Source organism: Myiozetetes cayanensis, unplaced genomic scaffold (genome assembly GCF_022539395.1).
Source record: "Myiozetetes cayanensis isolate MyiCay16 unplaced genomic scaffold, myiCay2020 scf3, whole genome shotgun sequence".
In the NCBI taxonomy this organism is placed as follows: domain Eukaryota; kingdom Metazoa; phylum Chordata; class Aves; order Passeriformes; family Tyrannidae; genus Myiozetetes; species Myiozetetes cayanensis.
This window is the reverse complement of record NW_026087521.1, coordinates 73388156-73411092: the sequence shown is the minus strand read 5'-3', so window position 1 is coordinate 73411092 and position 22937 is coordinate 73388156. Positions and strand designations below refer to the sequence as shown.

The following is a 22937-nucleotide window of genomic DNA, read 5'->3' as shown; positions in this document are numbered from 1 at the left end:
TCACTGCTGTTGCTGAACACACCCCTTTCAGTGTGGGATGCCTTTGTTTTTCTTAGCTCAACGTCTAAATCACGTGAAAGACTTTTAAACCAGATCTATGTACACATTTGGTTTTGAGATTGCTGGTGATGCTGCTGACCCGACCTGTGCAATTTTATCAAAGATTAACTTAAACACTGACCCCAGTGATGTCACTGCTTGTAAATGGAAACTCCCTGGGCTCCCATCTGGGCTCTTTCGTGTGAGTAAAGAAGTTGCAACTTTCTTACAGACAGAATATGCCCACTGGCTTTTGTATTTTAAATGAAAACCTAGAAAAAGAGTTCCTGCATTCAGCTGATAAACTGGGGCACTTGATAAATCCAGGACATTGGATTTTTTTATGTTTACCCAGAACTGCAATAAATACTGGTAAAAAATGATAAGGAAAATTTCTGTTCAAATTAAGGATATTCAAGTCTGAGATATCAGTGTCATAAGGAAGCTTCACTTCTATGTGTTTTGAGTCTTATTCCTTGTGCAATTGTATGTGTCAGGTGTCTTCATTGTCAGGGGCTTTATCTGGCTCTAATGTGATTCTTTGAAGGGGTACATGGACCAGAGGTGCAGAACCACTTCTATAACTGGTAGCCTAACACCAAGCCATTTTGGCTTCTGTATATATATATTTATATTTATATATATTTATACGTATACTTATATATAAATATTGTATATTAAATATAAAGAAATATATATAAATATATAAAGTTTAGACTTAAAGCTATGTTTTCAGGAGTTAATTATCATGAAGAAAATACTAAAATTACCAGTCAAACAAAAAAGGGCTTTAAACCATCTGAAGGTTCACTTAAGCACATAATGAATGCAAGTTTCTCAGGACAAGTGTTGGAGTGGGTACCTGCATTTACCAGCACCTGCCACCACTTGCTTCCAGTGTTGCATGCAAAGTGCTGCCTTTCTAAAGCATTTCTTTGTTGTAATGCCTCCTAATATTCACAAGAACAGAGAAGAATTAAGAAGCATATGTTAGGTTTTTTCCTTCCCCACCTATAATTTTTTTTATCATCTTCCCTTCTATTGTCAAATAATAACTGTACATGGAATAGCAAGACTGGAATGCCCTGTCCCTCTCAGGGCTTTCAGACTTGCAGTGCTTATTTCTGGGGCCCAAAAGTCACTCACAAATGTAAAATCTGCTTAGGAAATAATCCAGATGCAGTGCCCTGACTCATGCCTGAAGCTCCTGCAGGGATCTCAGGACTGCATCTGGAAATCCAGGTGGGAGAGGCGGCGGTGGCCGTGAGTGTCCCTGCTGTCCCCGGTATTCCCGGCTGGAGGAGGGGAGGAAAAGCAGGAGCCAGGTGCAGGTGGCTGTGACTTCCTGGTCTGAGTGTTCCTGTGCTGAGAGAGGCGTGAGCTGTGGTGCTTGTGGGGTTTGGCACCTCCTGCCTGTCCCTTCCCTTTTGTGCTGCCTGTCAGGGGGAGTGACAGTCCCCGGGGTATAAAAGGGAGACAGCTCCACGCCTTGGACTACCAGGAGGATTTCTGAGGTTGTCTTAGCCCTGCTCAGAGTATTTGCTAAGAGAAAAACTTCCTGGCATGGCAAGTGGGTAAGAGAAACTTGCACTAATTCTTCTCTGACACGAGGGGTGGTGGGGAAGGGATATATTTGTCTGGGAGGGTATTACGGGACATGCAGCACAGCAACAGCCCTGCTTCCTCTTTTTGTTCTGTTTTGCTAACCTCAGTGTACAAAGTCACTGAGACTTCTGGTTTAGCTTAAAATAAAGGTGACTAAGATCAGATTTTGCTTAAAAATAGCTATAATGTAATGTAGAGATAATGTAGAGTTGCTTCTTCAAACATCACCTGCCTGCCCAGGACCTTGACAGACTGAGTAACTGCTGAGTAACTGCCCCCTCTTATGTTTGTTCCTTCACAATGCCTTTTCCTTTCCATCTACAAACCCTTCCTTATTTAAACTTTGGTATTTCAAATACCAGCTTTAAATGAAAAAAAAAAATAAAAATCACTGGACTCAACTGGAAGACATACACAGTGGCATAAGGGGAAAATGGAGAGCATTGCTTCTATCCTCCCTTAACCATATAAGCTCATGAATGCATTTCACAACTTTGAACCCATTTTTCTACATGATTGGAAACTTCTTGTGAATGTTCTGATGTTCCAAATGCTGTTGGTCTCCAGGTAAAGATTAAAGGCTGTTTAAAATTGGATGTTGTTCAAAGGATCTCTGAAGGTAAATTTACTTTGGAGAAGATGTTTGATCAAACCTTCTTTGCAGGGCTTTGTGACCCATTTGCAATACATGTTTTTCTTGCTTTGACACTCTTGACTTGCTCACATTATTTGCCACTGACCTTTAATTCTCTTCATGTCCCGAGTCATTTCTGATTTATAGCAATAAATTTTTTTTTTTCGTTAGAATGAAGGTTTCATACAAGAAAATCACTCAGAAAAGTCAGGCACACCATGAATGTTACACTTGAAAGCCACAATAAAACAGGGGTGATAGATTCTTTTGCTTTAGCCACACTGCTGGTGCCTCCAGTTACTATTGCAAAGAGCTTCCCCAAAAGTTCTCTCAGCTCTCGGAAGTGCAGACTAAGTGTTCTTGTTACTGGGGTGGTGCTTTGCTCACGAAAGCACAGCCCAGCAAGGCTCCAACTGGCCAAAATCCAACTGGCCTCACTTCTTGCACAGAAATAATTTATTCTCTGTGAAAGCACAAATCTAACAAGGGAGAGCTTTCACCATAGGCAGGGGGTTGAGAATTGATGATAAGAATCTCTGGGTTGAGTCACACGTACAGTTCCACTGAAATCCAGAGAGTAAATGTGCAATGCTCTTCCAGGACAACCTTCCCTAAAAGCTGGTGTGCCATGGATTTGCATGAAGGTGTTGAGCATCTTCTCATTGAAGTTGTCTCACCTAATATGTGTAAGCAAAGTTTATGGCCCTCTCTGAAAGAAATACTGTCCAGAAAGAGTTTTTACAAGATGACTGTGTAAGCTGCTAAACAAGTTCTTTGCTTTGGCAAGGATGTATTTTTCTTTACCTTCATTTTCAGTATGTGCAGGTGCTCTCTGTTTGGAAACAGAGGAACATGGAAAAGTCCATGACGATATTGTGGTAGGACCCAGCAGAGATAAAGGAGGGAAAAGGGTTTTGTTTTGTAAAATCAAGTGACTTAAGAGTTTTGAGACAAGTTTTCTGAATGCAGGAATAGGTTTAGTAGAAGTATTTTTATGAAACAAACATAAGGATTGAAATCTGTGTACTCTGCTGAGTAGACACATTGAGCTCACGTGATATTCCATAACATCTCCAGAGGAGGAGAGGTCCAACAGAGCCCTACAGTGCTTTTTAAACACAAGATAAATCTATTCAGAGCAGACCAACAGTAGGTAGTGAAGGGATGACAGATCTCCTGGATAGGGGACTTTTACCAAAATACATCCATACCAAAACAAGTCTATATAAAATACTGAATTTATGGAACAAAGTATTTTAATAAAACCCAACTGACCCCCTCCCTAGTGCTTCACATACCTTGGATGGCCAGCAGACAGCAGACTCCTCTCCACCACTAGCAGTTACTTCCAAAGTAAAAGCTGTATTAGGCACAATAGGGTGTCTCTCAAACAGGTGGGATAAGCTGAGGCAGAGGAGCAGGCAGCAGGAGGGCCCAGAGCCCAGGAGAAAAGTGATCCAGTAAAATTAGGTCAGTCCAAGTCTTCTTCCTCCTTTCAGGTGCTGACACCTGCCCAAGCCCAGTTCTAAATTCAAGTGATCCTGTAGATCTGTCGGTACCTCCTGAGGTACCTGATGGCTCAGGCTCACAGCTCCAGGCAGCCTGAGGTGTGGCAGCCCTGCCCTTCGGGAAGAGGTTGCTTTCCCCACTGTAAATGGTTCTGTGAACATCACCTGGGTTCTTTACACTCCCCAGCTGCTGCAGCACATCCCCTGGGGCTTTAGTGTGAGCTGCCTGCTTTTGGCTCCTAACCCAGGGATGTGAATTCCTTTGGGCATCGAGCTCTCAAGGAGTTAAGCGCAGATTGCTTGAGCTTTTCAGGGTTTTAATTTTAGGCTGTGTGAGTTCCACCCCAAAGCAACACAGAGGATCTGGAGAAAAGGGGCTGCTCAGTGATGGGGGGGGCAAAAAGTCTCAGTTCTCCAAGCACAGTTTGCTACTTTCTGTTTCTTCCAGTATGGAGCTTAAACCATCAGCTTCTGAGCCTGCCACGCAGTGCAGAGAGGAGAGGACACATGAAATGCTGGCTCACTTTTTGCACTTCCTGGCTCTCAAGCTGCCTCACGTGAAGGCTGCCACGTCAGAAGGCTGTGGCTTCACCTCAGTATGTGTGCTCTTCCTGCTTGAGAGCGTGGATTTTGCCGCTGGCAGGAGGGTACAGCGAGTTATCTCCACCCTGGGCAGCACAGAAGGAGAAGACATAACAGGAATCAGGAAGTTCAGAGCTGGACTGAGGATGCCTTTGGGAAAACCAGTTGTTAAAATCATGGCATTGCCCAAACAGCTGTTTGAAAGAAATGCCCATTGCTGACAGATTTCAGGACTTTTGTTCTTTTCCTCTTTGGGGGAGAATTCAAAATTATTAAGTGGTTCTTCTCTGGGCTTCTATGCACATGCTGGTCCGTAACTGATTAATTCCACTGCCAGTCATTTGAAGATTAATCCACTTCTCCTTCTTCTCCACTCTTCCTTGTGTTGATCCTGTTGATGTGGACGTGATGTATTTGCAGCTACCTGTGGGCAGTTCACCACAGTAACAACCCTTTCAAAATCTTGTTGACAGGTGGATGAATAGATTTCTGAAAGCTGTACACTATTATGCAGGACAAAATTCCATTAAAATCAAGGAAAAGAGCAGCCTGGGTAGGTCTATATGTGCGTCAGAGATCAGTGCATGAGAGATATTTATTGTAGAGGGAATTGTTCACTTCCTGCTCTGTTGGTAACGCTGGTAACATCTTCTGCTCACCTCTGGTTTGTACAGAGAATCCTCAAGAATGAAATACCACCTTCATTTCATTTTTGCTTTTTGGAAACTGCAGGAAGACTTGTCAACAAGAACTTTTTAAAATAAGCTCTAACATAACCCTAGGGGAGGTTCAAGTTTCCTTAGGGGTTCCCTGCACTCTTTAAAGATGAACGTGTGGGTTTTAGACCAGCACTGACAGGAAGGTGTGGGGAGAAAGGGAAACCTCTGCTGATGACAAGCTGGTGTTCAGAACATGGAGTGATATTGGAAGACTCCACATGTGAGACTTACAGAAATAACAACATGTGGCTTTTTTTCTTTCATATGTGTTTTTCTTTGCATTTCTTGACAGGAAGGCCTTAAATCATGAACTTTCGAAGCTTTTCAGTGAGATGTGGGATATGGATGGTCACCGCCTCATGCCTGGGAGGGACTACACGATTGATGTGCAGGTAACCAGCTGCCAATCACGTGAGGAGAAAGGGCAGCGTGGTGCTGCAGGAAAAGGGGTCTGCAAAGGTGCCTTTCCTGAAAAAAAGTTGCCTGTGCTTTGTAATTTCCATTTTCAAGACGATACCCTGAGCAATATGGTCCGAATTCAGTGTCAGCTACTCATCTTCTATCTTCTTTCCTTGAGAATGCCCTTTATGAAATGGAAATTTGAAAACTGTCAGGAAAGCCTCCTCACAACTGCACAGGGAAGGAGGGCCCACAAATGTCCTCTTTATTTCTTTGAGTTGGGAGGGACCCTTGGCTCTACATTACTTCTGTTTGTCATTTATATAGCACAGTAACACGGCTGGCTATTGATCAGAACTGAATCATCACAATCACCTCTGAGTCAACAGAGAAATTTCGGGCTCTTAAGATATCAGAGATGATGCCTTTTCTACTTTATGCTGGCAGTTCTTCTGCAGTATCTCCTCTTGTTTCATAGGAAGACAATTCCTAACAAAGAATCCCGGTGGAGTTTTTTGGATTATTCCAAAGGCAGGCCCTGTCTCCTCTGAGGACATCTCACTTCCCACACTGTTTTATTCTGGTATTTCTCCCAGGGAAAAGCAGGTCCAGCACAGCCAGGGGACAGTGCTGTCCAGGACAATGCAGCCAGACATCTGTTCCACAGCGTAAATGAAGAACTCCTGAAGAGCATAAAAACTTTTGCAAGTGAGACCCATTCTTTTGTTAGTGGTAGACATGAAATGAATCCATGCTGGGATTTATGGGTTTGCCTAAGATATAGCACCATATATTATTTGGGTGGTGGTGAGGATCCTCAGGCTGCACGTCATTTGGAGGGGGTTTTCACAATTTGGAGGTTACCTGTGACCTTTTTTGCCTTAGCCAAAATCTGTGGTTTCTCTGTTGTTCTTCCACTACAAAGTGAAGAGGATGAGACTCTTGAGGAAAGGCTGAGAGAGTTGGGATTGTTCAGCCTGGAGAAGAGAAGCTTTGGGGTGACCTCATTGTGGCCTTCCAGGACCTGAAGGGAGCCCACAAGGAAGATGGAGAGAGACTATTTCCAAGGGCCTGGAGTGACAGGACAAGGGGCAATGGCTTCAAACTGACAGAGAGCAGGGTTAGATTGGATATCAAGGAGAAATCCTTCCCTGTGAGGGTGGGGAGGCCCTGGCACAGGTTGCCCAGAGAAGCTGTGGCTGCCCCATCCCTGGGAGTGTCCAAGGCCAGGTTGGATGGGGCTCTGAGCAACCTGGGACAGTGGAAGGTGTCCCTGCCCATGGCAGGGGGTTGGAACTGGGTGATCTTTAATGTCCCTTCCAACCCAGACAATTCTTTGATTCTATGTTTCTGTGTATTAAAAAACACACCAAATTCATCTTTCCCCCTTTGCTCACAGCCTCTGAGCCCTTGCAGACAGCTCTACATCCACAGCTGGTCCATGCATCCCTCCTGGGGGCTGTAGTTCAAGCATGTCCATGAATCTATATTTCCTTCCCTAGTTTTTCTCAGGCTATCTCATGTAGGTTTATGCTGTATTCTTCCTCCACTGAAATAATGCCCACAAAGCCTTGTGCCAGCACAGCTCAAGCTCCTAAGCCCATGTCTGTAACTGGTGGCCAGATGTGATTTGTTTTGATAGCAGGTCATTATTGCTTCAGCACTTGGCTCTGTAAGGAAGCTCAGTAGATGCTGATCTTTAAAAAGTACAGGAGTAATCTGGCCTTGAGTCACCTCAAGAACTACACCCAACAGTGCACCTGAAAATGGAATTTGACATATAAAGGCATGGCTTTCTCTAAGGGTTATGTCTCAAGCTGTATTCCATGGTACCTTTTTATCCTGGCACACTCAGGCACATGGCCTGATCATCAGGATGAGCATGCTGGAAGTTTCTCTTTTTCTGCAGCCTTTATTTCCTTATTGGACAACTATGAGACATCAACTGGTGTAGCTGAAGTAGTGACTCCAGAAGAAATAGCTGAAAACAATCGTTTTCTTGATGCTATCTTAGCAACAGAAGTCATGAGGGTAAGTATTACAGATCTTTTCTCATCACTGAAAATACTGAATTAAAAAGTAAACTGTGTCTGTACCTTGCTTTTCTATCCTTCAGCGAGCTCATGAATATCTGCTCAAAAAAAACCTAGCAAAGCCAAACCTTGCTGATTTCAAACATCAGCTCTATGACATCTGGTTCCAGCTCTACGCCAGGAAAGGAGGAGACAGGTGTGTTTGATGGGTATGGCCCCTGTTCATTCCTGTGCTGTTCTGATTTAGGTAAGATTAGAGTGCCACTGAACTGGAAGACATCCTCAGAATGGCTTCAAACTGACAGAGAGCAGGTTAAGGTTGAATATCAGGGAGAAATCCTTCCCTGGGAGGGTGGGGAGGCCCTGGCACAGGTTGCCCAGAGAAGCTGTGGCTGCTCCTGGATCCCTGGCAGTGTCCAAGGCCAGGTTGGATGGGGCTCTGAGCAACCTGGGACAGTGGGAGGTCCCTTCCAACCCAAACCATTCCACGATTCTATGAATGTTGCCTAAATTAGGTGTTGAAATCACTGCTCAGAGACAAACATAAAAGACCTGTATATTGTCCTTTTGTTTATTACAGACCTGACTCTTGTGGTTTTGAGCATGTTTTTGTTGGAGAAACAAGACATGGCAAAGAGATCTTAGGTTTGCACAACTGGGTGCAATTCTACCTTCAGGAGAAGCGCAACCAAATTGATTACAAGGGATATGTCACTCGGAAGAACAAAACCAGGGTAAGAGCAAGCAGGGTGCCTTTGCAAGCAAGAAAAAGGGATCCTGAGATAAAAGTTGTGGTAATGAAACAAGGCTCAGTGATGCAATCACAGCCTCAGCTGTTTTGGACAGTAATGAGTTATATAACTGTAGATAAGCAGAATAAATATCACCCTGCCTTCCAGCTTCCTTTTTTGGCAAAAACTGATCTAAAAAGGAGTGCTGGTGATTACAGAATTGCAACACCGTTAGGGCTTAATTGAAATAAGTGATCATACACCCCAAGCATGACTAAATCTTGCAAAGCTCTCAAAAACCTGGAATCAGAAATCCTACCTGCCCTCTCTCCCAGCTGTGTTTGAGATTATCCTGTTGTTTTGTTTATGCTTTCAGCCTGACAAAGATGACCAAGTTCTGAGCATCCAGTTCAGCTGGAAGGGCTCGGTGAAGCCGGTCGGGAGCACCTTTATTGGTGTGAGCCCGGAGTTCGAATTTGCCCTTTACACCGTCATCTTCCTGCTGTCTGAGGAAAAAGTCACCCGTGAAACAGTGAAAATAGATGAGTATGAGCTACAGATTGTTGTCTGGCGCCATGGGCACCACATTGGAACAGCATATCCAGTGCTGCTCAGCACCAGCAGTGAAGACTCGTAGTTAGAGCAGTCTACACCCTTTTTTTTTTCCAGAAGAAGTGTGGTGTGGGGGGGAGGGGAGGAATGGATGGGGATGGACAGGACCAGACAGCAGAATAAGTTAATGTGCTGTTTTATACAACTCATTTCAAGTAAAAATTGGTGACTCCCTCTCTTTTGGTCTGCAGTGTAGTGTTTAATCAGAAGTGTGCTCTGAGACTCAGTGTCTGACAAACACGAAACATACTGCTGCTCACAGTAAAGGCTGAATCAGGTTCACATTAAATTTACATCAGCCTTCTCTGCTGCTCCAGCTGGATCCCTACAAATCTCTGGGGCCTGGTGGACTTCATCTGAGAATGCTCAAAGAGCTGCTGATGCCACTGTGAGACCTCTCTCGATGATTTTTGCACTGTATTGGGAATCTGGAGAAGTCCCAGTTGACTGGAAATTGGGTAATGTTCCAATTTGCAAAAAGGACAAGAAGGATGACCCTGGAAGCTACAGGCCTGTCAGTCTCACTTCAGTGCTTGGTAAAGTTATGGAGAAGATTATTCTGGGAGATACTGAAAAACAGCTGAAGGGCAAAGCAGTCACTGGTCACAGCCAGAATGGCCTCATGGGGGAAAGTCCTGCTGAGCAAACCTGATTTCCTTTTAGGACAAAGTGACCCACCTGGCTGATCAAGGGAAGCCAGCTGATGTGATCTTTTCAGATTTCAGTAAAGTTTTGGATATTGTCTCTCACAGGATCCTTCTGGACAAAATGTCCAGCCCACAGTGGGATAAAAACACCATGTGGTGGGTGAGCAATTGGCTCACAGGTCGAGCACAGAGGGTCACAGTGAGTTGAGTGACATCAGACTGTGACCTGTCACTAGTGGGGTTCCACATCTGTGCCCTGTGCTCTTCTAAATCTTCAAAAGTGATTTTGATGCAGGACTCAATGGAATAATAAGTAAGTTTGCAGATACAAAATTTGCAGGGTCTGTTGACTCCATCGAAGGCAGGGAGGCCCTGCAGAGAGACCTGGACTGGGCAATCACCAACCCTGTGAAGTTCAACAAGAGGAAGTGCTGGACTCTGCACCTGGGATGGGGTAACCCTGGATGCAGGAACAGACTGGGGAATGAGATGCTGGAGAGCACTGAGGGCACTTGGTGTGTTCAGCTGGAGAAGAGGAGACTGAGGGGAGACCTCACAGCATCTGCAGCTTCCTCAGGAAGGGAAAGAGAGGGACAGGCACTGATCTCTGCTCTGTGGGGACCAGGGACAGGACCCAGGGAATGGACTGAAGTTGTGTCAGGGGAGGTTTAGGTTGGATATTGGAAAAAGGTTCTTCCCCAGAGGGCACTGAGCAGGCTCCCCAGGGCAGTGGGCACAGCACCAATGACAGAGCTCAAGAACTGTTTGCATAATACTCTCAGGCACAGCGTGTGAGTCTTGGGGATGGTCCTGTGCAGGGCCAGGAGTTGGGTGCCTTCCAACTCAGAATATTCTGTGCTATTCCATAAATGCTGCAGAGAGCAAGCCAAGGGTTCCTACAGCTCTTGAAAGTGCACGAGAGGCTGCTCAGACCCTGATGCACAGGGGAACAGCTGAGAGAACAGCAACAGAGAACTGACTGAGAGACACTGATGAACGAGTTCAACCTTCCCTGCAGCACCAAGTGTCCTGAAGGACAACAAGAGAGGCTGAACTCAGGCTCTGGTGAACATTTGAAACACCTCAGCACCCTATGGGAGGTCAAAGGCACTCAGTTTGCTTCAAGTGAGGGAATTTTCCTGCTGCCAAGGGCCCACAGGTCACTTTGCAAGCCTTGACCGCTCTTGAGAGTCCTGTTTCATCTTTGCATAGGTGGCAGGGCAGAACTGAGAATAGAGCTGAGCCAGCAGAGCCTGGGAAGGGATCTCTAGCCTGGTCCTGTGGCTCATTTGATTCCATATGTGCACTGCATAGGTGTTCTTAAGGAGTTTGTGAAGCTCTGAGGCACTGGTTGCCTTAAATAACTTCTTCCAGTCCTGCCAGGGAATAGGATAAACAGCTTCTGGGGCAAGAGCCCTCACCCCTCTGCAGCTCATGCTCCGGATAGTCCTGATGGGGCACCACTTCTTGAAGACACGTGTCAGGAGATCTGGGCCCTGGTGTCCCCAGATCCAGCCGTTGTAGTTCTTCACAAAGTCCTTCATGCAAAGCTCCATGAACTTGTGCTTGGGCTTAAAGGACAGAAAGGCCCCGTTCAGTTCATCCTCACTCTGGATCCCCAGGGAATTGGTGAGGTTCTGCAAGTTCCTGAGCACAATGAAGTCTGTGTCGAGGTAGATGCCACCAAATTTCCACATGAGGACGATTCTGCAGGCGTCAGACAGCACGGGTAGGAAATAAGGCTCCCAGCGCCGCAGAGGCCACAGGTACCACTTCTTCAGAGGCGTCCCAGAGAAGAGCTCCGGCAAGTCCAGGGGCCGGATTTCCACGTTGGGGAAGCAGCTCAGCAAGGAGAAAGCCCAGTGTTTGGGCAAGGAGGCGTTTCCTTTGGCCAAGCCCCTCAGGAGCACCACGACACGTGTCCCGGGGTGCGTCCTGGCCGCGGACTCCACGGAGCACGAGAACAGGTAACCCGGGGCAGCCCGCTCCGAGGTCTCCACGAAAAACACATTCCCTCCGGCAGGAGGGGGCTCCCCGGCGTGGGGAAGGGGAAAAGGCACCGAGTGAGCGCAGCTGAATGGCCCAGGCGGGTCGTGGAGGCCACTGCTGCAGGAGTCCTCTGCAATTCTCCAGTGCAGCGTGAGGTAAGCAAGGGACACCAGCACGAAGATGAGGATGGACAGAGCTCTGTGCTTGTGGCTCAGCAGCACCCTGGGCAGCTTCAGCAGCACCCTGGGCAGCTTCAGCAGGGAGTTGGGCACCCTGAGCATCCTCTCTCCAGCCAGAGCCTGCTCTCCTGGGATTGCTGTCGGGATCTGAAGGGAAGGAAAGAAGAAATAGACTCTGACAGACGTGGCAGCAGATCACAAACCTTCCTTCCTGGGCAGGTACCATCTTCATGGGTGCACAACCTCTGGGAACACCATTTGGGGCCTCATCTGTCATCCTCCAGAATTCCAGGCTATTCTGGACATGAGACATACACGCAGAATGACCCCGGGCCGCTCCTCGTGAACATTCCTGGAGCTCTGTCAGCAGACACTGTGTGGAGCTGCTGCCCTGACAGCTGTTTCCCAGCATGAGATTTTTTCTTCTGATCCACAATGTGTCTTTCCCCTCAAAATCAGTCCTGGTGATGGATATACAATTCCCCTACCCTCCTGCCCTTACTCCCTCTCTTCTTCTGGCAGAAGGGAAGGATGGAGAGAAAGAGATTATTAATGATGCAGCAACAAACAGGTAAATCATTCTGGCTGCATTCTCAGCATTTGCAGCAGCATTTCTGCCCTTTCCTCCCTGTAAAGTGGAGTTAAAGCATAACCAGCACCCCTTGGGCCCACCACTGGGACCCCAAAAGTCAATGCACAAAAGCACATGAGGGAGCAGCAAGGGGAGGTTGTGGCATTTCAGGACCAGAGGAAATGGCCTCAAGTTGGGCCGGGGGGGTTTAGAGTGGGCATTAGGAGACATTTACTCACTGAGCTATCGAGCATTGGCACAGGCTGCCCAGGAAAGTGGTCACCAGCCCTGGAGGTGTTTAACAGACATGCAGGTCTGGCACTTAGGGACTTGGTCTAGTGGTGGATTTCGCAGAACAAGGTTTGGGGTTGGACCAAAGAAAGCAGGAGACTCCCCTGCCCCTGCTTTCAGGACACCAGAGAATTCACTGCTCAGATGGAAAAGGTTTTTAAGAGGCCAGTGTCTCTGAGGGCACCTACAAATCTATGGTCTGGCACTTCCTTCTTCTGGAAAGAAAAGGTGGGAGATGGAGTCTGAAGTGACAAACACAGTGGTGGGTGTGTAAATTTGCTACAGATTCAGAAACAAAGCCAGAGAGGGGAAAAGGGTCCAGCAAAGTGCTGCTGCAGAGCCAGGTAGGGGTCTGGGACAATAAACATCACTGATCTCAAGCAGCAGGAGAAAACAGCTGAAGACCTCCATTTTCTCCTGATTTACATTATTGACAAGAGTAGAAGAGGTAAGGTTTGGCAATACCAGCATTCAGTAGGTGACTAATCAGTCAGGCAAATAGAAACAGAGTGCTGCCGATCAGGAGGGTTTAGGGGAATTAGCTTGCAGTGTTTTACCAACAGCTTCAGAGCTCCTCCTTTTGACCTTACAGGGAACGGCAGACCAAGCACATGGGAGTGTATCTGAGGCAAGACGAGAGCAAATATTGGAATTGCAGTGGGAATATTAGACCAGCATGAAGAACACTGCAGCTGTAGACAGAGGACATTTAAGGCACCTCTTAACTGCATCTTTTGTACTTAACCACAACTTCACCTTTCCAGAGCAAACCCTGCGATGTCCAACTTCACTTACAGTGGTTTTAGAATTAAGGTTTCTCCAGAAATAGAACAGTGAAAATACCCACCTGTATAGCTGGAATGCAAGGCTGGATAGACACTCCGTGGGGTAAGGAGCTCTAAAAGCAAGCCACAGCAAAGAGTCAGAGGATGGTGTTAGCAAGTTTCTAAAAAATAAAATAAATAAATAAATAAACAGATCGTGGGGAGAAATGATATGGCAATTGATAGCTGTTGATTCCCAGATCACTGTACACAAAATGGCCATAGAATTGATGGCATCTCACTGACATTATCCAGAAAAATGCTCTCCTCAGGACGTCCCTGGAGAGATTTGTCCTCCTGGACATGGAATTGCAGGAGGACTCCAGGCTACTTGAAGAGGTCCACTGTAAATGGCTAATAAATGGACTTGTAAAAGCAGAAGTTCTGTGAGGAAAAACAAAAATGTGCAAAATGTAACAGGGAACTATATTATGCTTGCTCTAGAGAGCTACAGGTCAGCTTGGTAACAGAACAGAGTTTTCCATTTCAGATTAATCACTCCTCAGCTGGGGAAAAAAAGAAAAGAGGAAAAATCTCTGGTGAGATTTATTTTCTTAGTCATTTTTTATTTTTAATCTCTATTGAACAAAAGCCTTATTGTTCTACGATTTTTCCAACACACCTTCAGTCTCTCAGACTGGCAACTTTGGAGCATTTCTACCCTTCCTCTAGGCAATGACACATCACCTGGTATCATATACTGTCCTCTAGGAACACCCTTCCCTTTGTGGTGACATCTCTCTCCAAAAGTTTCCTGTCAAATTCTTTAAAGACGAAAAATGGGTGACCCCCAGTGCCACCTCATCATTTACCAACTTGCCACGCCAAGGGCTGGCCAACATTTTATTGATGACTCCATGTCTCACAGAACTTATTATTTGCCCTAAGCCTGTCGACAGCTTATCCCAGACGGCTCCCTGCCAGTTCAACAGGAAGATAAGAACATCCCAGCACTGTCACCCACCTCTCTCCTCCAGAGAGCAAGGCTTTGTGCTGCAGCTAAAGCAGCCTAAGGAGGAGTTTCCAACAAAAGGTTTGGATTTCCTCAGGCAGGTGAGGCAGAAAGCTTCACCTGCAAAATAAATATGAAGCTTTTCTGGCGGTTTAAGCTTCCAGAGAACAGCTCCGTGGAAGCCCAGATCCAAGGGGGAGTAAAGACAGCACCACTGCGCCCTCAACACTTCCCCCTCACGAGCAGCAAGGAAAGAGTCCCAGTCTGGATTCTTTTAAAGACACTCTGTGGCTGAACAAGAGAGAAAACAGCTCAGGCAGCAAATTGGGGCAGCAGATTCCAACAGCTGCTTCAACAACAGCAGTGGAGGCACCAGGGGAAGCACAGGCTCCTCTGGGGCACTGCAAGCACCTCTAAAGCCCAAGCCAAAGCTCCCTTTCTTCCTGTCATGTTTGATGAAGTCCTACCTGAAGCTACAGAGTGATGCACCTGATGGTGCTGATGGAGATGCACCCCTGAGGAACCGTCAGGTCATTTTGACTGAGGGAACAAGGGCAACAGCCACAGGCACAGAAATGACTGCCATTCCAAGGCAAACACACAGCTGTGTTTGCTTAAAATTCACTGTGTTTTTGCTTTAGAGGAGCTTTGTGTCTGTCTAAAAAGCAAAGCAAACAAGAATAAGCTCCGAGCACGGGAGTTTCCTACCCTTGGCAGAAAGAGGCACTTTGGGACTTTGCTGGGACAAGACAGAGATGACTCAGCAGCAAACAGGTGTCACAGCAGCCGGTCAAGAGCTCACAGAAACCGGGCTGCACTTCCCACAGGGCAGAGGACCAACAGATTGAGGTCTTTACTGTGGTGCTCACAGCAAGGAATAAACTTGTTTGGTTTTTTAAAGTACCTTTTGGGTAGCGCTCTCTGTGCAGGACAGTGTCCCTCCATCCCAACACCAATCACCACAGCCCCAAAGTGGCCCTCACATGCCTCCAGATGCAGTTCCCATTGCAGCCCCCACGTTACCCAGGGCTGAAGTGATGTGGTGTTGGCCCAGCAAGTCACAGAACCCGCCATCTGAGCGTTTCCACGGGGCAGCCAGGGCTGCAATCCACAGAAGACAAGGTTAGGTCATTTCTACAGGGTTTAAATGCTTTGTTAAATGTGCTCCCTGATATTGAGCCCAGGATGTTTTACCAGATTAACATTAGAAAAGATCCAGAGTTCTTTTTGCTGCTGCTTCCTGGGGAAGGTCAAATCCACGATTCCATTCCCACCTGCCTACAGGTTTTGCCCTTGCTTTTGTTTTTCTCATAAAGCCACAAGGTTGTTTTTTTTGTGGTTTTTTTTTGGAGGGTACACCTCTAAAAGCCAGTGGAAACAAAAGTCACAAGAAAATCCACAAAATCTTAAACCCTCAAACTAATATCAAAGCAGAGTTGTCAAGGTAGACTTTTAGATAATATTTGGTGCACCAAAATCAAATACACTAAAATGAGGAACCCAGTACCATCTGCAGTCAGATTCTTTCCACTCCAATACAGGAGAATGATATTCAGCACCTTGTCAAACAAAGTTTCCCAGTGCTTTTTTTGTAGTCTCTTTTGGGTCTTCTCCTCCTGAAGGGAGCAGTTTTGCACCTCACAGCATTTAGCTTTTGGGAAGCAACCACATAAACCCCTTATCAATACTTAAATTGGAAGGGAAGGCAGAATTTGGCTGCAGAAAGCTTCTGGAAAGGGCAACCAGACAAAAGGAACAGATGTTATCCGTGGGTCAGCCAGGAAACTGATACAGCTCTGTACCACCAAACAGTAGTTTCCTATTACTGCATATCCATAGAAAGCCATGCACCCTCCCTGTGTGCACAAAATTTAAGCCTAAGCACTATTCAACCCTCACAGCTCAAGAGAGAACACGGGCACAGGGCTGGAAGAGGAGCAGCTCTTTGGAAGGAGATGCACATCTGCAGGGAGTCAGCCATCCATGGCATCCAGCAGCATTAACAAGTGAGGAGATAGAGGGTAGTAGAGCATATTCATCATTAAACACTTCAAGTCTATTAGGCTTTATTTATTTATTTATTTATTTATTTTTAACTTTACCTAATCTGAATGACCCTTTTGGTCCAGCAGAAGGCTGCACATGGATTCAGGGGATTTCTGTTTATTTTGCTGCTCTGGAACAAGTTTCTTACAGACCAAGGAACAGGTCACTTAAAACTGATGCATAGCCTCACCTCTGATTTGAAATGGTAGTGATTTGAAATGTTTAAATTTATTCGAGGATGTCAGCACTTGTTTTGCTGTCTCTAACACAGTCTTTCTCCTATGAATGTTGCAGAAGTACTTTCCTATTTGACAGAGCAACATATCAAAGATTGGGTGACATTAACCCATGCACCTTGCACAGATGGGAGGTTTTATGCAATTGTACAAAAAAAAAAAAAAAGGAATGTGAATATTTTGCTTTTTGACAGAAAAATCTGAATAAACATGATTATACTTAATTCTTTGCTGACAGGGCAGGGGTGGAATCTAAAGTTCCACCAGACCTCTTTTAAAGTGTTAGGCAGAGTTCCCAGCCCCAATTGAAGATAATTTTAAAAGCCAGGACAGACAGCAAAGAAGTGAGTTGGTTACATATCACCTGCTCCCCAGTGAAAGCACCACCCAAAATAAGAGTGGGGAATCTGTTCCTGTGTTGCTGGGCCATTCAAGTTTGAGGGGTTTTAAAGTATTTACTTGGTCAAGAGTGCCTTTGAGAAGAAAAGAAAACCCACAAAACACAACCACAAAATGAGAGCAGAGAGAGGAAGCACAAAGCCAGGAGACACAGTCCAAGCTTTTGACAAGCATGGGAAACACAACCCTTAGGGAGCTGAATGACAGCACAGCTACACTGATTTACTGAGGGTAAAGACAAGAGTGGAGTCTCCAGTCTCTCCTGCCATCACATACTGGGACTTGATCCAAACCACAGGGGCACTGCCAGGAAGGTACATCCAGCACCAGGCACTGCCCATCTGGCCTCACCTCCAAATATGGAACATCTGTACAGTTTTATAAGGTAACTGTGACTGGCACAGAGGCTTCTCCCTGCCTCACTGACCAAACAGATGAATATAATAATGGCCAGTCTGAAGATGGAGGTAGAATTACTCCTAAACCCCTTGTGCCAATGCATCTGCTGATGGCATGGCAAAGGCAAGGCAATGGCTAATTGTTGCTAAAGTGGCCCCACTCCCTTCCTCCTCAGGCTCTTCCTTGGTGCTCCTCTGAATCTACTGTGAGTGGCCTTGCACCAAAAGGCCAGTTCTGCTAAAGGTTTTGATGTTCCTCCTTGTTTAGATCCCCAAACTGGTGACACAGGCACAAATATTGGCACAGAGATTCTAGAACAGGCATCCAGGAGGTTGCATCATTCCAGTGTCCCCCAACTTAGCTCCATGGTAACACCAAACTGGACACCAAGACCTTCACTGCAGAACCTGGCCCCGTGAAACCCCTGAACAGGAAAAATGTCATTGGAGCCACTCCTGGATGGAGGGAGCAAATGCCTTGAGGCTCAGTAGAAATCCAGTGAGAAGAAAAACTTGGGGCACAGCTGCTCCCTGAACTACGCACCTAAAACTCCCTCCTGGCAGGCAGATTGCTGCTCAGTCACCAGCGTGCTGTCCTGCCAGTTCTGTGTGGCCAAACAGGGCATGTGAACAAGAAAAGAGCATTCACATACAACACACCAGTCAGTGCTTCCTTCTGCAGTGCCAGTGACTCAAGACATTGATGGGATTGCTACAAGAACCCAAAAGAGGGGAATTGGTGTTTCTTAATATTTGCTCCTCTGACTTCCAGTGCAACAAACCCCATGAATAGCAGTGGAACCCCCCCTGAGCTCAGCAGAACCCAGAGAGGGTTCTCTCAGGGTCAAGAAGCATCCAGGCTATTCCCAGAAAACTCTCACGCATTACAAAACAACACATTCACTTAACCAGGAGGGCTCATTTTTAGCCCAAGCTTCCAAATACCCCCTCTTTCAGCAGCATTACTAGTTTTAGGTTACTGCAATTACAAGAGTTACAGATTTTCTTATGCCTCTTCGGTGGGTGCTTTCTCCCCCCTCTCACCACAGCGAGCATTTCTACAGCTCTATTTCGATCTTTCTTGCTCGGACTCCAACATTTTCCAGGGCACGTCTACCTGGGGACACGGCAGCCAACTGCCCCCTCCCTGCTCACCAGGTCCGCTCGCTATCCGCCCCCTCAGCCAAGCCAGCCCGTCACCGCTGGCAGAGCAGAACCCCGCATTTCTCCGTCTCATCTCCCCCTTTTCTCCTCGTCCTCCCACTGTGGGTTACCACTCTCCTGGACCCGCAGCTCCAGCCTCCAACCAGTCCTTCCCACCAGGATGGAGCCCTTCCAGCACAACCCTCACGGACCCCAGAGGGGTTCCCCATCGCACACCTCAGCCCAGACGCCTCTGCCCCCCCGGGGGATGTCACACGGAGCCAGCCCAGGGCTGCCCGGGGGTCCCTCTGCCCGGGGGTCCCCCGGCGAGGCGGCTCCGACCCGGGGCCGGAGACACGCTCCGCTCGGGGAAAAGTTCCCCGTGGAAAAGTACACCTTTCCCCGAGCTCGACGGGAGGGAGAAGCCACCCAGCCCCAGCTCACCGTCAGCCTGAGAGCCGCGTCCCCGCCGCAGCCCGGATTCACCTGCGCCCGCAGAGACGAGCGGCTTCATCCACGGCCCGAGCATCACGGCATCCACCCTCCTCCGCCCTTGCCCACCGATCCCGCCTCCGGACCGGCCTCTCCCGGGACCGCCCCGCCGAGTCCGGCCGGGGAGACCCGGCGAGAGCGTCCCCGGGACCCGCCCGAGCCGCCCCTGCCCCGGCATCGCCCCCCGGGAGGGGCGGCCCCTCACGATGTACCACCTAAAACTGCAGCAAGGTTTCCCCCACCACCGCCCCGCTGTCTCCTTCCCCCCTCAAAGAATTTGTCCTCGCACCAGCGCGTCCCATCGCAGTTGCCCCTGTCGTCGCGGTACCTGTCGGTGGATGCTGGGACCGGCACGGGGGTGAACAGAGCGCTCCCGGGGCTCAGAGAGCTCCCGACCTGAGGGGCTGCTAAATTACGGGCGGGGGGAACGGCTGGGGAGGGTGGGAGCTTCCCACACCGGACGGCGATGTGGGGAGATGTTTTACAAAGGTGACACGAGTTAAAAACCAAAAACAAAATCAAAAACCAAACAACAAACAAACAAAACCCCAAAAAACAAACCCCCAAAAAACCCTCACGTTTTCCCCACAGTCGAGTGACCTGAAACTGCCTTCCCTAATAACGTTAAATTATTTCTTTTATAAGAACAGCTCTTAATCAAATTTGAAGTTACAACGGATTTCCAGATGTTTTTGTCTGCCCAGCTGAGCGGAATTTAAATTAATGAGCCAAAGCTGCTGCTGCTCACCCTCCTTGGAGCGAGCGTTTGGATGAGATGAACTCCTGAGATCTCTTCCCATCCCAATCTTTCTGCATTTCTGAGCTGCACGGGCTGCACCCTCAGCAGCCCGCGGTGCCGAGCCCAGGGATGCTGTTCCTGTTCCTCACCCGGTCCCTGGGTGAGAGCGGTCACTGCATGAAGAGGGAGACAGGAGTGGGATTTGTGGAACTGGGCCGGTACATTCAGGGACGAGCAGCTGGATCCTGGGAGATGACGGGGCGAGCACAAAACCTGCCGTTCTCTGTTACTGTGGAACGGAAACGAAGTGGGGAAGGAGTGTCTGAAGTCCAGAGATCTCTCCAGAAGGTTGCCAGAGCCGGGATTTATCTCCTGTGGAACGGCTACAGCAGCGATTGTAAAGTCAATCTCTGGACACGGAGATGTATCTAAGCAGCCACGTTCAGATCCCACGTGTGCCTCTGGGCTGTTTTATCAATCATTCCTGACGCTCGGAGGGGGGACTCCAAGGATGCCAGCCAGCCCCTCTCACAGATCAAAGCTGGGGGGGTGTCTCAGGGAGCCAAGACAGGGTGTGGGAAGCAAATGACCAGAGCACAGCAACTTGCACACCACCCTCCAAAGCACCGGCAGAACAGCAGCAGAGTCACCTGTGAGCTGATTCCAGAGCTGCAAATCACCTCAGTAAACAGCTTCCAAGTGCTTTTCGCCTGGTTTTGGTTCGGTGAGTGGTTTCTTATGTCATCTCTCAGCCAGCGAGGGGGTTTCAGCTCTAACTGCGAGAGGAGAGCCCCGGGGAGGGTTGCTATGACACTACAGGTGGCTCATCCTCATCTCTGCTTAAACTAAGGCGGTGAGCTGCTCAGAGAGACTGCCCTGGACCGTCCTGCTGCTGGAAAGGTCTGTGCACTGGGTGCTGGAAAGAGCTCCCACAAGAATCATTCCCGTGGAAGCAGCATAATCATGGCACCGGTCTCTTAGCCTGGAACACACGTAAATGGCTTGTGGTGATTAGATTGTGATGTCCTACGTCAGGAGAGAGGTGGGAGGAGAAGGTAGAAGAGAAAGGACACAGGCTGCAGCAGAGCAAGCACATGCCAAGGGTTTGGGGTTGCCTGCACACACTGTAGAGGAAGGAGGGCAGCCAGCAGGGACACTAAACCCTTGCAGTATCAGTTTCCCAGCTATCATCCCATCCTCTGTTGCTGTTACACCATTTCCTTGGTGGACAGACTTTAGCCTAGATGTTCATGGAGCTGAAAGGCCCAAAGTGGTAAATGGGAGTAAATGGCACAGTGTTGCCCTTGGGGCTGTTTCTCCCTGCCTGAGGGCAGTCTCCTGCAGGCACAGGGATGTCTGGTGCAGCACTGCTCCTGCCTCTCTGTCCAGTGGCTCCTCAGGTCAGGGGTCATATCAGGGTGCAGCTGCTGACTCAGTGGCTGGGCTGGAAGCCACTCCCATCTCTCCTTCTTTACCCTTTTCAACCTCAGCTGTTGGCTTGTCTCCTGCTGTCTCTCCTGGCTTTGGTTTCAAGCCAAACACAAGTTTTGCCCTCCCTTTGGAAAAGCAGATCAAACCCACTTATGATGCAACCACCAGCTCTTTTCTGGTCTCCTGACAGGAGCCAGGTTGCAGACTGAGACCTTAAACCACCTGCCTTTTTTGTGCTGTGGTGCCAAGGGGATGGTATTCCCAGCCAGCCACAGTGGGATTGAAACCAGAGTGTGTTCCCCACTGCTGGGCTTTCTTGATCAAATTTCTGTGAGAGGAGAGAAGGATAAATGAAAGGCTTTGCTGGCAGACACTGTTACCTATAGACCTGTGTATCTACAGCTGACTGCGGGGAGACCTGGAAACATTTGAGCACGTGGAAATCAAAGCTGTTCGTCCCTCTCTGCAGGAGCCTGCCATTGCAAAAGCTTCCCCTGGTCCACGCCCAAAGTAAGAGAGTATTGAATTAATCACCCTCACCAAATTGGCTTGGATCGTGCCATAAAGTTTCACGCTGGTTGCATCAAATCATTTCAGTTTCCATCAGATTTAAATAACTTTAACTATATTCAAAATTCAAATACTGGTTTAAAAGGAATAATTTTATTGAGTTGGAGGGAAAACGTTTGCTTAGAAAATGTCAAATTTGGAAAATTTGTGTGGACCTTTAATTCCCCTCACCACATTTCCCTTTTAGATATTCACTCCTTCCTGCCAGAAGGCCAGTTTGAATAAAAAATGTGAGAAAGCCCTAAATCACTGGAAAATCCCAAACTAACTCCACCTATTATAGCAGTGATTCTCTAGGATAAATTTCTCAGCTATTAATAAGGGCCCAAATCTGGAGAGCTGCAGTCAGTAAGAGGTGCCAGGTCCCATAAATCTGATTTGGGCACCGAGATTAAGTTACAAATGCCCAGTGTTTGACTCCCCCACCCCTGTGTTTACATATATTTGTAAAGGTTTGTTTCTTATCAGACTAATGCCACCATTCAGGCTCTAAAGGGGAGATTTCCTAAGGTAAGGGAAGCAGCTGCAGCACTTCCCAGCTCCAGTGCAGCAGGTGATGAAATGCTCCTGGGCTTCACACCTTGACCTACCTTAGGATGTAGAGGTGAACAGGACGGTGGGGACACCCTAAACCCCACTGATCACTGTGTTCCTACATAAATACAGGTCACTGTGAGTCCTCTGCTCCTCCTTTGTTCAACATGGTTCTTGAGGATATCTGTTGAATTACAAGACTTCATTATCCTTCAGATGTGAATTACTCTTTACTCAGAGGCTTTCTGGAAGTAAAACACATTTAGGATTACAACCACAGATGCAGAAGGGCCTGGCTGCTTATCGACATGGGGTTGTTTTTTCCAGGTCCTAATGCACCTTCTAGAAAGGGGGTGGTGTAGTCTGAGGGCTGGAGCTCTGTGGAGCTGGACATCTTAATTTAAAAGCTTCCTGTTGAAGTAGATGCTTAAGCACTGACCTTGCCATGTGCTAGAGGTGCTGGATGAGCCAAAAATCCCACCCCACCTACACAAAACAGAAGTTACTCACCCCCAGTGAAATTTATCCACCTTTGGGACGGGGCATGACAGCAGGGTTAACAAACCCACCAAAGTGCCAGGGAAAAACAGGGCCAGGGAGGATTCTTCACTCCCCCTGAGGCAACCAGTGCCAA

General features: G+C 47.7%; 2 protein-coding genes across 2 annotated transcripts; one reads left to right on the top strand and one right to left on the bottom strand.

The window, feature by feature from the left end:
• Positions 1-1506: 1506 nt before the first annotated feature.
• LOC126644807 (poly(U)-specific endoribonuclease-A-like) lies at positions 1507-8923 on the top strand. Its single transcript, XM_050324581.1, has 7 exons — positions 1507-1613; positions 5380-5479; positions 6083-6194; positions 7396-7517; positions 7603-7715; positions 8100-8253; positions 8627-8923. The coding sequence occupies exons 1-7, from the start codon at positions 1603-1605 to the stop codon at positions 8885-8887; spliced, it is 873 nt and encodes a 290-aa protein (XP_050180538.1). The 5' UTR covers positions 1507-1602; the 3' UTR covers positions 8888-8923.
• Positions 8924-10669: 1746 nt separating this feature from the next.
• Positions 10670-13152, bottom strand: A4GALT (alpha 1,4-galactosyltransferase (P blood group)). The gene is made up of 2 exons (XM_050324855.1): positions 13137-13152; positions 10670-11802 (listed from the first exon to the last, which is right to left on the bottom strand). Exons 1-2 carry the CDS (start codon positions 13150-13152, stop codon positions 10670-10672), a joined length of 1149 nt encoding a protein of 382 aa, XP_050180812.1.
• Between the last annotated feature and the right edge of the window lie 9785 nt (positions 13153-22937).